The sequence below is a fragment of the Notamacropus eugenii genome, chromosome 2 (assembly GCF_028372415.1).
Source record: "Notamacropus eugenii isolate mMacEug1 chromosome 2, mMacEug1.pri_v2, whole genome shotgun sequence".
NCBI classification, from domain to species: Eukaryota; Metazoa; Chordata; class Mammalia; order Diprotodontia; family Macropodidae; genus Notamacropus; species Notamacropus eugenii.
In genome coordinates this window covers 158,826,176-158,841,827 of record NC_092873.1, presented here as the reverse complement: position 1 = coordinate 158,841,827, position 15,652 = coordinate 158,826,176, and the positions used below count along the sequence as shown (strand labels likewise).

The window sequence follows — 15,652 nt, the reverse complement described above, 5'->3', positions numbered from 1 at the left end:
GTGTCCTTATTGTTTTTAAATTTGAATGTAAAGGAATTGAAGAAGTGATGTTTTCAGAGCTTTTCATCTTTGGGCATGTAGTTAATGATTAATAGTATTGGCAACAAATGCCTTCATTCTTTGGAATTTTACTCTATTCAGCCTAATAAAACCTGGACTTATCAACCTTGATGAGTGCCAAGACTCAAATTTTTAGACTAGCTTAATTATCAAATTGTTTAAATTTTCATTTTGAATTTTAAGGAATTCTTGTGTTCTAAAACCTAACAACTTTTGGTATAGTTCATATAGTAAGTTAAATTTCACTTTGTATAAGCAGATATTTTTTTCTTGGCTCACATTTATATATTCTTAGTGGCATCTCATTACTTGGACGCATTACTGTAAATGGATTTTATTTAAATAAATTCTTCATTGACTGTAAACACATAAATATAGAGTGGTTAGGAGATATTCTTTTTCTAGAAAATCTTTCTTCCTTTGAATCAATATTTATACTTGGTTTTGCTTTTCCATTAATGATTTAGAACTTTCAGAAAAAAAATATTTGTATAAATGAAACTTCAGTCTTGAGTTTCAGTATATCTTTAATGGATAATTGTTATAAAAATACTATTGCACAGTATTCTGTGGTATGTTGGCTGCCCTATTTTAATGATGTTTTTTTTTTTAAAGGTGAAATCATAAGAATGAATAACGTTTAAATTTTCTTTGTTTTTGGAAAGTTGACTGAATTATCAGTGGCAAGCCCTAAATAAAACTTTTTTGTTTCAGCTTGGGCCAGTGCATAACTGGAAACATGTTATTTAAAAAGATACTTTGGTGTTTGGATATTTGGAGGCCAGCTTTAGACAGTATTTAAATTATTTCAGCTATAGCTTTTAATTGAAATGCTCTGCTGTAGGCTTTCTGCACAGCGCCATGAAACCCAACTGGGTTATTTTCCGATCACATTGGAGTGTATGTAAACTGGGACATATTGTTTTAATTGAAAGCGGTAGTTGGAACTATTTGAGCAGGGTCTATCTGTGTCCTAAAACGCATCCCAAGTGTACCATTGTAAAACTTCCGGCTAAAGTATGACATATGACATGCCATTGGTAAAAGTTGTGCTTGCTGCCTCATTTAAAACTGTTTTAAATTTAGTATGAAGTTAGAACATGAATTCAGTAGCACTTTTTGCATGGGGAGTTTAGTTTTAAAGGGAGGTAAAAAAACATTCAGAATTATCCCTTTCCTATAGCACCCAGAACTTCAAAATATGATCTCTATCACTCCTCAGCATTCTTCTTTTCTTTAAACCTCCAGATCACATCTTTATAATTTTCATGCTTTCTGTGGTTTTCTTTTCTTTGGAAAAAAGAGCCAAAAGTTTAAAAAAAAACACACACAAGAGGACCACTTATATTTCATTTATTTATTCCTCAAATATTTATTGACTATCTTCTTCATATGTGACTTTCAAGATAACAAAGGAATGTAAAATACAGTCCTGGTCCTTGCCTTCATGTATCTTACCTACTTATTGTGGAGCTAAGATATGTGTAACTGTGTATGAGGTAGTGTATGTTAATTACTCTATGTGTAGGATAGACAGGTGCAGAAAGTTTTCAAAAAAGGGAAAGTTTTCAAAATTTATGAGTTTGATGATTAGGGACAGGCTTGTGGAAATTATAATATTTGAGCTGATTCATAAATATGAATAGGATTTCAGAAGGTAGAAATAGGTTAGAAAGAGAGGGGAAAATAGACTGAGGAATAATACATGCTGTATTACAAAGAATACTGGATTTGTATTCAGGAGAACTTAATTCAGTCCCAGCTGTAATATGGACTAGTTGTGTAACAATAGGCAAGTCATTTATCTCTGAGTCTTAGTTTCCTTATCTGTAAAATGTGACAGTTATATTTATATTTTCCTTCCTGACAGCATTATAGTAAAGAATTTTGCAAACCATAAAGCATTATGTGAGGAGTAGTAGTATCATTTTGATGTACAAAAGAAAGCGGTTTTCTTATTTAATTTAAAAATTCTATCATAGGTGGTGTTGCCATATGTTGAACAGAGGCAGAATTCTAAGCTTTATGATTGTTTGAAAACTACCTATTTAAAGAGATGCTTAGTTTTAAGAATCATATAGCCACCTAGTAGTCATTCATTTTCTGGAAAACATACTTTTGCAGAAGATTTAGTTCTTAAAATCAGAGTATGGGGACTTAAGTCTGATGGGATACTAAGTGAAATAAATGAGATGAGGGAGAGGAGATGGGACAAATGAAAGTAGAAACCAAGAGTTCTAAGGTGGGGAGTTTCTACAAAGTCAAGTGCAAACATTAAAGATTATTCAAGTGTAGAAGTAAAAAAAAGGTCATCTGCCAGGATCATGTCTGTATATGTTCAGAAGAAAGGAGTGATGTTCCAAATTATGTAGGTCCTTAGAAGAAAGAAAAACATTAACTTAGACATACCTTGAGTGCTTATTAAAGCAGAACCAAATGCTTATTTCATGAAGTGCTCAAGTTAGTCAGTGCCTCTGGCATACAACTGGGAGGTAAAGGATATGAGTCTTAGTGGTTGTGTGAGAGTTAATGGCTTGGGAAAGATTTTAAGGTATTTTGTGTTTCAGAGATGAATGTTAACTAATCTAGCATCCAAATAGAATTTGTCAGATATGAGATTTGACCAGAAACTCCTACATCCAGAAATAAAAAAACAAATAAATAACTAGTGATAATAATATGTAACAACAGTAATAGCAGTTAGCATTTACAAGGTGCCCACTTTTTGCCAGAGACTATGCTGACCGCTTTACAAATATTATCTCTTTTTCAATCTTATAACAACTGTGGGAGGTAGATGCTTTATTATAAAAAAGTAGTTTTTTTCTTGAGGAAACTGAGGCAAACAGATGTTAAATGATTTGCCTAAAGGTCACACATTTGAACTCCCATTTTCATGACTCCAGGCCTAGCACTTAAACCACTTTGCCACCTAACTGCCTCTGAAATAAAATAATGGACTGAGTTGCATTTAAAGTTTGTGATATTTCCCAATTTTCTTTTTAGATTGTCTTCTGCTTGAATGCATTGATTTATTAATTACTGTGGTTAAAGAAAAAAAATTCCTACAGCTTTAGAAATCATTTATTGCTTCACAATGTAAATTTCCATTGAAAGTAAATGATAAAATGAAACAATAATTTTATTTGATAAGTGAAATGATCCTTTCAAGCTGTTCATGTGAGTAATAGTAATAAAGTACAGACTGTTACCACATAAGATTTCAGGTGGCATGTTATGTTTTTGAATTTTAGGGAAAATTATAAAATCTGTTCCAGGAAAACTAATGAAAGAGGTGAGTGGCCATTATTTCTAAATATTTTTGTGACTAACAAGAGCATAGTGAATTTGTTTCTGTCTCTTACTACTTTTCATCAACGTCTGTGTCACTGCAGAAGGGCCAGCATTTGGAACCTTTCATCATGAATTTCATTAATTCTTGTGAATCCCCAAAGCCTAAACCAAGTAGGCCGGAACTAACAATTCTCAGCCCAACTTCTGAAAACAACAAAAAGGTACAGTATGTTAAAAAAGATTTTTGTCATAATTTTAGTTTTTGTCCAGTTTCATTTGATGTTGCTACAATGTACATAGGCTAGGACTATCTTAAAAATGAACTTGATGGAGCCATGACCATTGCTTCCTTAAAATAAAGACTTGCTCTCACAGTAGAAGGGATGGGGTAGGGAAAATATTTTTAGGTTCAGTCAGTTATAGCATATGTGCTCTAACATGACATGTGTCCTACAGAGTGCCGAGTTATGCAAAATCGCACAATAAAAATTAGAGTTTATAGGGAAAATGTGGTTGAGGAAAGTGCTTGAAAACTTTGTCAGTAACACATAAAAAAGATTAAAGCCTAATAAAAAACCAAGAGCATAGATTTATATGTGTTAAATGGTCAAGAAATACATAAATACCAATACTGTGTTTACAAGCAAAAGAGAGAACTTGAAACTGAAAAGCTTCTCTGCACAGACAACATTAATGCACCTAGGATAAGAAGGGAAATGGTTAAAAAAATCTTTGTATCAGGTTTCTGTAATAAGAGTTTGGTACCAAAAAAACACACACCACACACACATCCACACCCATACACACCATATAACAGCCATTTTCCAATTGCAAAAATGATAAAAATAGCTGTAATGTTACAGGGGTTGTGGGGAAGGATAGGTACACTAATACATTGTTAGTGGTGCTATGAAATAGTATGACTGTTTTGGGAACCATTTTGGAATTAAGCTAATAAAGATATCAAAACAGAAGTGGGGGGACATGTGACCTAAAGGCCACATTTTGGTCTTCTACATCACACCTGTACAACCTGTGGCCCATGGGCCGCTTACAGCTCACCAAAGCATTTTGGACAGTCCATGAAAAGTTGTAGAGAATGTTTTCCGAAATCCTTAGTCAGGCTGTAAGCATCCTGTGGGCTGCAGGTTGTGCAGGCCTGTTCTAGGTCCTTGAGTATGGCCTTCTGACTGAGTCCCAAGTTGAAGGATCTGTTCTGTGAAGTTAGCATTCAGTTAGAGGGCTGTACTTGAGGACCTAGAGGACCCTATGTGGCCTCAGGCAAGAGGTTCCCCCCTCCTGGACTAAAATGTTCGGAGACTCTCTTTCTAGGCTTATACCCAAGTGAGCCATTAATAAGAAACTAGTCCCTATATATATCAAAATATTTATAGCAGCACTTTTTAAGATAGCTACGAATGGAAACAAGGTTGATGCCTATCAATTGTGGAATAACAAAAAAAATTGTGGCACATGAATGTAATGGAATATTACTGTGTTGTAAGAAATGATGCTTATAATGAGTAGGGATGCATGGGAAGAGCTAAATGAACTGATGCATAGTGAAGTAAACAGAGCCATGAAAACAGTATACACAGTAACTACAACAATGGAAATGGAGAGAACAGTGACATACCCCGCAAAAATCGTAAGTCAGTGTAACACAATTATAAAGATCAAATAGGACTCGGAGAGTTGAGAAGATACCTCCAGCCTTTTCCTTTGTGGAGGTAGGAGGTCCACAGGTGTTATACATTGCACATTTTTGGAGCTTATTAATATATCATTTCAGATCTGACTTCTTCCCCCTTTTTTTCTTTCTCCAAAAACTACTATTTTATATATGAGATGGTTCTCTCAGAGAGGGAAAGGGGGGGGATACTTGGGAGAACTATGGTGATATAAGAAACAGAAAATATCAGTAAAAATTTTAAAAAAAAAGGAAGGAAGAAAGAAGTACATAAATACTGAAGCAAATAGTGACTGATCTGTGACCTTGGGCTGTTTTTTTGACTGTGACCCAGGCTGCATTAGAAGGTTGGGCAAGCCATAGCTCCATCTGGAGACCATAGAGGAATGGAATGGAGTTGGGCATATAAGTGAAGTCCTTCTCCCTTACAGGTTTTTGTGCACCAGAAGATATATGATAATTATGGTAATTTACCTTGAAAATAAAATTTGCTTGTGGAAATAGGTAGTGGAAGAGTTGCAATTTATAAGTGATTGTGAAGTGATGCTGTTTTCTTCATTCTTGTTGTTTCTTGCGGAAGAAATTGTACCAAAGCAAACCTGAAATTTGCATTATGTTCAAAATGTTATGTCAGTAGTATTGAAACAGATTCACATTTTTGAAACACATTATAGCGGAACTGATCATACTTTAAAATTTTCTTGAGTGTAGTAAATATTATGTTCTCTATTTGTATACAATAATTGTACTTTTGGAGCATGGTTAATGTCCCTGGGTGTTAAGAAGACTAGAAGTGTAGAGAGGGGGAATAGAGAAGTCTTACCTTGAATATAGATTTCAATTAAGATTTTTTTCTACCCAACTTTCATTTCTGCTCTCCTTTAACTTATTTCTCTTTCACCTGCTAACACAAAATAGTGTTGTATCTTCCTCATGCCCATTTTTACCCATGTTGCCATTTTTCCTACTCCTTTAGACTTACAGACCTTTGAGGAAACAAAATAACCTATTTTGTCAATAATATATATACACCATAACACAGATCTGAAACAAAAATATAAATTTTCATAAAACTTGTCCAGTTTTTGTAACACTCCAGTACCTCAAAGCATAAATATCAAAACTATATCATCCATATAGATTGATTCCTACAAGGAAACTAATGTTACAATCTGTTATGCAGGATTTTTTATCTAACAACTTATTGAAATTAAATCAGCAAAGTACAGTTACAGTCTATACATAAACACAGTTGTTAATTCAGTGTGAATAACCTTTCTAAATGCAACCTTATATGAAGATTTTATTCATCAAGATTTACATGTGTTCTAGTTAAATTATCTTTCCCCCAGGAATTTTCAAAACCAAAACTATTATAATATATTATAATATTAATACTATTTTATTAAATCTTATTAAATTATTATTAACTACTGCTGACCAACTGCCACCAACATGCAGATAGGTACAAGAGCCTTGGGAGTGGAGGCACCTTCCAGACCAAAGGTCCTGCTTCCAGCCTAGCCATCATAGTCATCATCCAGGGAGTTGTGTCCTGTGGAGAAGGGGCCAGCCATCTCCACCAGCTTATACACATAGGACAGTCAAAGCTAGCCCACCTGAAGTAGCAAGGCACCCTGAGGGAGAGGCAGGAGTCAGAATGTGCCAGGTAAGTCAAACCACCACTACCACCTTGACTCCCCAGTTTTGACCCCTGTAGGTAGACAACCAGGTAGACAACCCATGAGCCTTGGAAAGAACAGTGCTTCTAGCCCCTTTTAGCCTAGTTTATACATGCAGCCATTACCCTGGGTAGCAACCTCTGTGCAGGTACAACCTGGCAACTTCTTCTATGAAATGCTACAGGCACGTCTTTTGAAGGCTCCCTAAAGAAAGTTTTTGCCACCCAAAACCTTGACATTGTCAGATGTTTCAACCCCAGAAACTGATAAAATTTTATCAGTGGAAGTGATATAAAGAATAGACATGACCATCTACTTTGCCACTGTACCCTCAGGACCATGGGACCTTTTCCAAATGACTTTTAACTACAACCTTCCATATGTATTGCCTCTCCCATTAGAATGTGAACTTGAGATCAGGGACTGTATTACTTTTCTTTTCATTTCCCCAGCATTTAGCACATTGCTTTGCGTAGTTAGCATTTAGCAAATGCTTCATTTGTTCATTATTGAGAGAGGGATGGTATGAGGAGCTGGTTTTGTCACATTTATTTGATGACATTGCTAGTAAAGAGGATATTGAATGAAAAATAAAAATGATTTTTTCTGTGATAAATTTGTAAATAAAAGTTTAGAAGATTTGTGGTTCTCTTGTGTGTGTGTGTGTGTGTGTGTGTGTGTGTGTGACAGATACAGAGAGAGATTCTGCTATTATTAGACTTGTTTCTCAGAATTTTGCAAAAAGAAAGCAAAACTTTATAGAAATGTGAAGATGCCAAGAGAGCTTTGGGTAAAGACTTGATACATTTGTACAAAGGGGTTAGTATCAAGGGGAGAAAACATATATTTGGATGTATATTTGGAGTAAAAAGGAAGTGATATGTGACATCTCTTGAAATTATTTTGGCTAAGAATAGAGGGCAGAGGCAGCGAACTGGGAAGGTACTTCTTTGAAGAATTTTATGTCTGTCGGCTGATAGCAAAATGCTTTAGATGGGAATAAACTAATGTGTAATATGTGAGTTCTCTTAATATGAGTAGGTATTCTTTTGTGAATCATTTAAACAAGCAGCATATTATTATCTAATCAAACATATTGTGAAGAATGAAAATCCAGAGAGATTCTGAGTTTATAGGTAATTAATAATCATTTTGTAATTAGGGTAGCTAATAATCATTGGTCTCTCTTGACACCCCTAATGGAGATATTGAATGTCTTAATATACTTTTAGAAAAGAGGGTTCTCCTGACAGATGAAAATCCTGATTGGTGAACAATTAATGAAGAGTTGGGGATATTAATGAGGAGATAGGATCAAAGTTTTGAGCTCCTTCTGCCAAGAACATGGTTGATCATGAGATTCAGCTGCTGTCAGCAGTCTGAACAAAGGAATTCATCTCTACACAGACCACTCTAGTTGGTTTTCTTCTTCATGAACTGGATTACCCTAAATGTCAATGAAGGGGTTCAGGGATCTGGGCATAGGGGACTGGAATTCACCCAGATTAGATTCTGTTAACATTATAAACAGAAGTTGAGCGTGATCGTGTCCAAGATCTCAGATCAGGCACCCAGGGGATTAGGCCAGTCTCTTCTGTCAGCCTTGCCCTTCAGAGAGTGACTGACCTGTTTGGGCTTGTCTCTGAATAAGAAAATAAAAAGCTTGAATCCTATTTAATGATGAGATATTAATATAAGATAATCATTTCAGTATCTAGTAGATTGGTTGTTAAAAAAGGAAAAGAAATATAAAATCCCTGTCTATCCAAAATATTCAATTTTATTAGTGATATTAAATACTAAAATTCTGTTTTAAAGGGAAGTGTTAAAAATGTTTTAAAATAGGTTTGACTCTATTATCTGAGTTTTGAAATTACTTTCCTAAGACAAACTGACATGCTGCTTTTTGAGTTTTACTCCCTTAATCAGCTTTTTGAACACCATTGAGGTTGAGGTAGGGGCTAGGACAATGACTTGATTTAGAACCAAATGATAACATTTCTTTAGGAACCACTTAGAAGCCAGTTTCATGTGGCTGGAATTGTAGGTCTGTAGTTCTTTTGCATTATAGTTTCTTTTATTTGAAAAACTGTATAATCAAATACACCATCTAGTGCTTTTGAACTAAAGTAAGTATTAAATATTGGTAGCTATGTTTCTAAGGCTGTGGGATCAGTTTGTGTTACTTTGTGCCTTTGCTGTCATTTACCTCTGGGGCAGGCATTACTTTAGTGAAATGTGGATATTGGTTTGCTCCCCAAATTTAGACTTTCATGTCATAGTGCTCAGACTTGAACAGCATTGCTTAAATTGTTCATTGCTTTACTAACTAAAACTCTGCGAATGTTCTTCTATATATAGTCATGACCTTGGCCTAAACTGTAGCTGGATATGATGCCTGCTAGACAAAATGCCTTTGAGGGATTAAAAATCTGTATTTTGAATTTTGAATATCCAATTCTAATGACAACTTATTCCTATTGGTCTTAGCTACAGTTCTAGAACAGAAGGAAAATAGATTAATGAACAACAGCAATATCCTGGGCTTTGGAATGGGCTGGCCTGGCAAAGTTCTACTGGTCCTTCACTATATTGGGGTCTTAAGAGTGAGCAAAATGAAGTTCTACTTGATATTCAGACTGTAGGCCAGGAATGGGGGTTTTAGGAGAAGGAGGTGAGAAGCAGAAGTCGCTTGTCTAAAAGGGAGATTTGTTTTGTTTTTCAGAATTAAAAATCCATGGGTAATGTCAGTTTTGTTACAGTTTAGGGTTTGGCCATGTTTATATGTATTTATGTGTTGTTTACTTTTCTCCTTATTGAACGAACTTTGTCTTTTATTTAAAAACTCATTTTAAACTTAAAATATGTAAAGAAAAAAACATTTCCATGTATATAGCACAATATAAAAAGATTCACTGTAAGACTGTGAATTTACATTTCACAGTTTACTTTTTAAAAAAATTATATAACTATTACACATCATTTTCAAAACTTCTGCTTTCCATCCTTCCTTGTAAATTTTCATTTATTCCCTGCTGTGTACTTTCATATATTTTTCCCTCCCTCTCTGCCTCACCGTAGAGAGGGCTACCATTAGACGCAAATATGTGTGTGTATGTGTGTATGTATGTTTATGTATGTAAAACCGTACTATGCATACATCTGTTTTTCAGTTCTTCCTCTGGAGGCAGATGGCATCTTCCTTTATGGGTCCTTTGTACTGTCTTTTAAAAAAAAAAAAACAACACTGACATGTTCAATAGACAACATCCCCACAAATACTAAAACAAATTAGTTTATTAATAGCTAATGGGAAGAAAGTTAAATAAATAAGGTGACAATATACAGCCTTGCCATACTCCTTTTCCGATCTTTAACCAGTCAGTTGGTCCATGTTCGGATCTAACTGTTGTTTCTTGACCCGCATACAGATTCTTCAGGATGTAAATAAGATGATCTAGCACTCCCATCTCTTTGAGTACTTGCCACATTTCGTTGTGATCCCCCAGTAAAAGGCTTTAGTATTGCCAATGAAGCAGAAATAGATTTTTTTTGGAATTCCCTTGTTTTTTTCATAATCCAGCAAATTCTGACAGATTGGTCTCTAGTTCCTCTGCCTCTTTGAAAACCAGCTTTTTCTTCTGGTAATTCTTGGTTTGCATATTTGCTGAAGCCTAGCTGCTGGCATGTGAAATGTGTGCAGTTGTTTAGTAGTTTGAACATTCCTTGTCCTTGGCCTTCTTTAGCATAGGGATGTAAACTGATCTTTTCCAAATCAGTGACCCACCTGTTGAGTTTTTCAAATTTTCTGGCACATTGAGTGTAGCACCTTAATAGCATCATGTTTTAGGATTTTTGAATAGTTCAGCTAGAATTCCATTTCTTCCATTAGTTTTATTGTTAGCAGTACTTCCTAAGGCCCACTTGACTCCCTTCTTCAGGTGGTCTGGCTATATATCAGTAACCACAACCCCGTGGTTATCAGTAATGCTAAGATCTTGTATAATATTTGTGTGTGTGTGTGTGTGTTTTCTTGCCCCCTCTTCTTAATCTCTTCTGCTTCTGTTAAGTCCCTACCATTTTTGTCTTTTATCATACCCGTTTTTGCATGAAATGTTCCCCTGATATCTTTAATTTTCTTGAAGAGATTTCTTGTCTTTCCCATTCTGTTGTTTTCTTTGCATTGGTCATTTAAGAAAACCGTATCTTACCTTGCTACTCTCTAGAATTCTGCATTCAGTTGGGTATACCTTTCCTTTTCTTTTTTTTCCCTTGTGCTTTCCTTCTTTCTTCAGTTATATCCAGAATTAAGGTTGCCAGGAAAAATAACAGTAATCTCGGATTTGCAGATAATACCACTCAGATAAATTAAGATACCTCTTGATTAGGGTGAAAGAAGAGAGTACAGAAGGTGACTTGAAACTTAACTCAGAAAAACTAAGATTTTTGGCAACTAGTCCCATCACTTCATGGCAGTTAGAAGAAGAAGAAGTAGAAGTAGTGTCATATTTTTATATTCTTGGATTCAAAGATCACTGCAGATGGCAATTGTAACCATGAAATTAAGATACTTTGCCCTTTGGAAGAGAAGCTATGGCATATCTAGACAGTGTACTAAAAAGTAGAGACATCCCCTTGCTGACAAAGGTCCATATAATCAAAGCTGTAGTTTTTCCCGTAGCAGTGTGGCTGTGAGAGTTAGACAGTAAGGAAAGCTAGGCACCACAGAATCAATGCTTTCAAATTGTGGTACTGGAGAAGACTTTTGAGAGTCCATTGGACAGCAAGAAGATCAAATCACTCAATCGTTAAAGAATTAATTAGACTGTTCACTGGAAGGTCAAATTTTTAAACTGAAGCTTAGGTACTTTGGTGATATAATGAGAAGATGTGACTTACTGGAAAAGTCACTGATGTTGGGAAAGATTGAAAGCAAAATGAAAAGGGGACAGCAGAGGACAAGATGGATAAAGAGTATCATGGAAACAATGAACATTAACTTAGAGAGACTTCAAGAAATAGTGGAAGATAGAAGGGTCTGGCATGTCATGGTCTACAGGGTCATGAAGAGTCAGACATGACTGAACAACTGAACAACAACAAAATTAAAAAGAAAACCATGTCCTCTAATTTTGACAATACAGTACTAATGTTGACTGTTGGATGTGATTGGATTTAGTTGACTCGCCACTGAACTTCTTTTCTCATAGGAGTTATCAATGTTAAGTCTAAAAGGAAAAAACCTTTAGTAATATAGTTAAACAATTATCACTGCTGTGATTAGCTACTAATAGCTAATATTGATTTAATCATTAGCTTATAGTAATATGTTTTTGCATGTTTTTTCTGATAATTTGGCCAGCTAGAGGTGTTAAATTTAATCTTTTTTCATTTCAACAAACATTTGTTAAGTTCTGATAATAAATAAGGCACTGTTTTTATGAAAACAGGCTTTGCCCTTGAGGAGATTTCTTTCTTCTGGAATGTTGTGATTTATATGCTCAGATCCTAATATCTCTGTGCTCCTTAGGGTACTATTCATGTTAACTATTAAACTTGGGGAGGAAAAAAATCTTGATAGAAGAGCCTCCATTCATAAGAGTGGCATCTAAGAACTCTCAATAGGCAAAACTAACTTCACTTCTCTCTTAGTTAAGAATCCCCCTTGTACGTATTCAGTTTGCATCCTTTGGCAATAACAGATTAGCATTTTTATATGGTTAATGATGTTTCTGTAGTAGCTGAACTGAAAATAACATGCCATCTATAATACAAGATCTGCACAGGAGTTGTGCTGATTAAAATAATTTGCTTTTCACATGGTATTAGCATCAATTGGTGTTAGCACCAATTTAATTTTTATGGAATCATTTATTAGTGTAGTGATTTGTAAAAGGGGGAGAACATTATTGTCAAGTATTTTCTTTTGATTCATGAAGAATTATGACATCTCTTTAGTGTTAATCTGTAGTAAAATATTTATTCATAATTTGAATTTTCAGCTTTTCAATGACCTGTTCAAGAACAATGCAAATCGTGCTGAGAACACAGAGAGAAAACAAAATCAGAATTATTTTATGGAGATGATGACTGTAGAGGGTGTCTATGATTACTTAATGTATGTAGGTAAGGGATGATTTTTCTTTGTACTAATCTTTCACTTCGTTTCATTTTATGTCAGATGCCTAGTGGTGCATCCACAAAGAGTCCAACTTCAGGATCTGTTTTTAATTGGAGATTAAAATGTGTGTTGTTTTTTTTTTAACACAATGTGTCAATCAGAATTGACCACTGACATTTAAAGTTCTTAATCAGTAGTCTTTGTGGGTGCAACGTTGACATGCCGATTAGCATAAAACACACACACACATATGCTTTACTCATGAATATTAGAACGTTAGAAAAGACCAATTTATTTTATGAACAGGTTGATATATCATTGCATTGTTTTCAGGTCGAGTGGTTTTCCGGATTCCTGATTGGCTTCATCATTTCTTGATGGGAGTACGAATCCTCTTGAAAAACACCTTAGAGACATATACTGACTACTATCTGCAGTGCAAACTAGAGCAGCTCTTTCAGGAACACCGTTTGGTCTCACTTATAACACTTCTCAGAGGTTTGTATTTTTCATTTTTGCATTATGTTTTGTGTGTTCTTTTGAGGAATTACCATGTTCACATCACTTCACTGAGAAAATTTTGTAGTTCATTGGAGAAAGATTTGTGAGCATGTTGTCTGTGTTAATATTCCTTTGGAGTAGGTTCTTGTATTTTTTTTTACCTACAAAATGAGGCAGTATTGCATGCTAAATTGAAATAAAAATCAAAGAACATATTCCATTAAAGAAGCCATTTCAGAAGACAAAATGTCCTTTACCCAAAAAACAGTTAATAAGTGCTTACTAAATTCAGTGCACTATGCTAGTCACTAAGGGAAAAACAAGATTAAATAAGGCATCATCTCTGCCTACGTGATTTGTGTTCTTGTAAGAGATATAAAACATGCATAAGTACTGAGTTAAAAAATAGAAAATAAGTGCATGGAAATGGGGCAAACAGTTCTACAAAAGTTTCAAGGAAGGAGAGAAATGACTTATGACTTTGGAGTTATGGATAGGCTTCATTTAGGAATTGAGAGCTGAGTCTTGAAGAACAAGAAAGATTTTAACTAGCAAAGTCTGGGGGAGAACTCAGGAGAACATTCCAGGTTTCCAGGATGTGCCATGAGGAAAAAGAGGAAAGGAAAAAGGAACATTGAGTTCAAGGAGCAAAGTACTAATATACAGTACAGTGCATTAAGGGGAGTACTTTGAGACACAGGAAAGATAATTTGGAATCAGACTGGGAAGACTACTGAACATTAAGGTTTATAGTCTAGATTTTACCTAATAGGCTATGGGAAACCATTGAACGTTTTTTCAGGAGAATTATGTGATTATGATTAAAACTGCATTAGGAAGATTACTTAAACAGAAGTTTGTAAAATGGATTAGAGAGACCAATTTGGAGGCAATTACAATAGTCCAAACAGTGGGAATCTGAAATGTGGAGGAAGCAGAAACATTTGGTACCTCATTGGAAGTGGCAAAATGAGGAAAAGAGGGGAGGAGGTACAGACTCTAGGTTAAGGTTAATAAGGGCTAGTTTTTTTGTTTTGCTTTTGTTGGGGGGGGGTGGGGATGGAAGGAGATGAAAAGTTTAGTTGGGGATGGAAGGAGATGAAAAGTTTAGTTTTAAATATGTTAATAAGCTTGAAGTACTTAGGGGACATCCATATGGAAATATAGAGGCAAAAACTTTTTAGAAAAAATTAGAGGAACATTTGAGGTGAATTGTGGTTGAAGTGGAAATTTGGAGAATAACACACAGTTGTGCAGGCTTAGAAATAAATATGAACATTTCTGTTCCCTCCCCAGCATTTTTAATGCATAATTTTTTAGATTCCACTATGCCTTCTCTTTGCATCATTATTTATTATTAATTTCATTTTATTATGGTCTATAAATGTAGTGCATAGAATCTTTTTTCTATATTTTTGCCTGTTTCATCTTTGTATAATCAGGTTTTTTTGTAGGTGTCATGAACATTGAAGGGAATAAAAGGTATATTCTTTATTTTAAAAATTAAGATATCCATGTATCTATTGGATCTAAATTATCTAATGCTCTGATTAGCTCCCTGATTTTTTTTTATTAATCTTTTTGTTGGATTTATCATATTTTGATGGTGGTGTGTTTAAAATCTCCCGTTTGTTTTTTTGTCTCTTTTTTTTGAAAGATTGTTTTCCTTTACAAATTTTGATTCCAAATTATTAGATGTTTTTAGACTTGATATGATCTCACTTGTATAAATGCTTTTAAGTGTAATATTTTGCCTTGCTTTTAAAAAATGTTCGCTGGTTGAAATTCAGCTTTGTTGTCATTAGTTCCACTTACACTTGTCAAGCAGTAAGCATTTGTAAGAGTTTACTATGTGGCAGGCATTACACTAAGTGCTAGGGATACAAAGAAAGACAAAAGATAGTTCGAACTGAAAAGCAGCTTACAATCTAATGGGGGAGACAGCAGGCAAACATCTGTGTACAAACAAGATACATACAGGATAAATTGGAATCAACAGAGAGAAGCTACTAGCATGAAGGCTTCTTTGTGGAAGGTAGGTTTTTAACTGGGGTTTGGAACCAGGAGCCAGAAGTGAGAAGGGACAGAATTCCAGGTGTGGGAGACAGCCAATTAACATGCCCAGAGTCAAGAAATGAAATATCTTTTGTAAAGAAAAGTAAGGAAGCCAGTATCACTGGATCTCAAAGTATGTGGTCAGAAGAGAAAGGAGTGAGGTAAGAAGATTGAAAAGATGGTGGTGGGGATGGTGGTAAAGGGCTTAGAATGCCAAACAGGATTTAATATTTGATCCTGGTGAAGAGC

The 15,652-nt window shown here is 34.9% G+C and overlaps 1 protein-coding gene across 11 annotated transcripts in view; it reads left to right on the top strand.

Moving 5' to 3' along the window:
• Nucleotides 1-15,652, top strand: part of SNX14 (sorting nexin 14) — a 114,193-nt gene that overhangs the window by 81,175 nt on the left and 17,366 nt on the right. For all 11 annotated transcript variants that reach the window (XM_072642741.1, XM_072642737.1, XM_072642740.1 and 8 more), the window contains 4 exons: nucleotides 3,315-3,355; nucleotides 3,456-3,575; nucleotides 12,729-12,852; nucleotides 13,181-13,345. In XM_072642741.1, coding sequence (XP_072498842.1) covers nucleotides 3,315-3,355; nucleotides 3,456-3,575; nucleotides 12,729-12,852; nucleotides 13,181-13,345 — 450 coding nt within the window. The remainder of the gene's footprint in view (nucleotides 1-3,314; nucleotides 3,356-3,455; nucleotides 3,576-12,728; nucleotides 12,853-13,180; nucleotides 13,346-15,652) is intronic.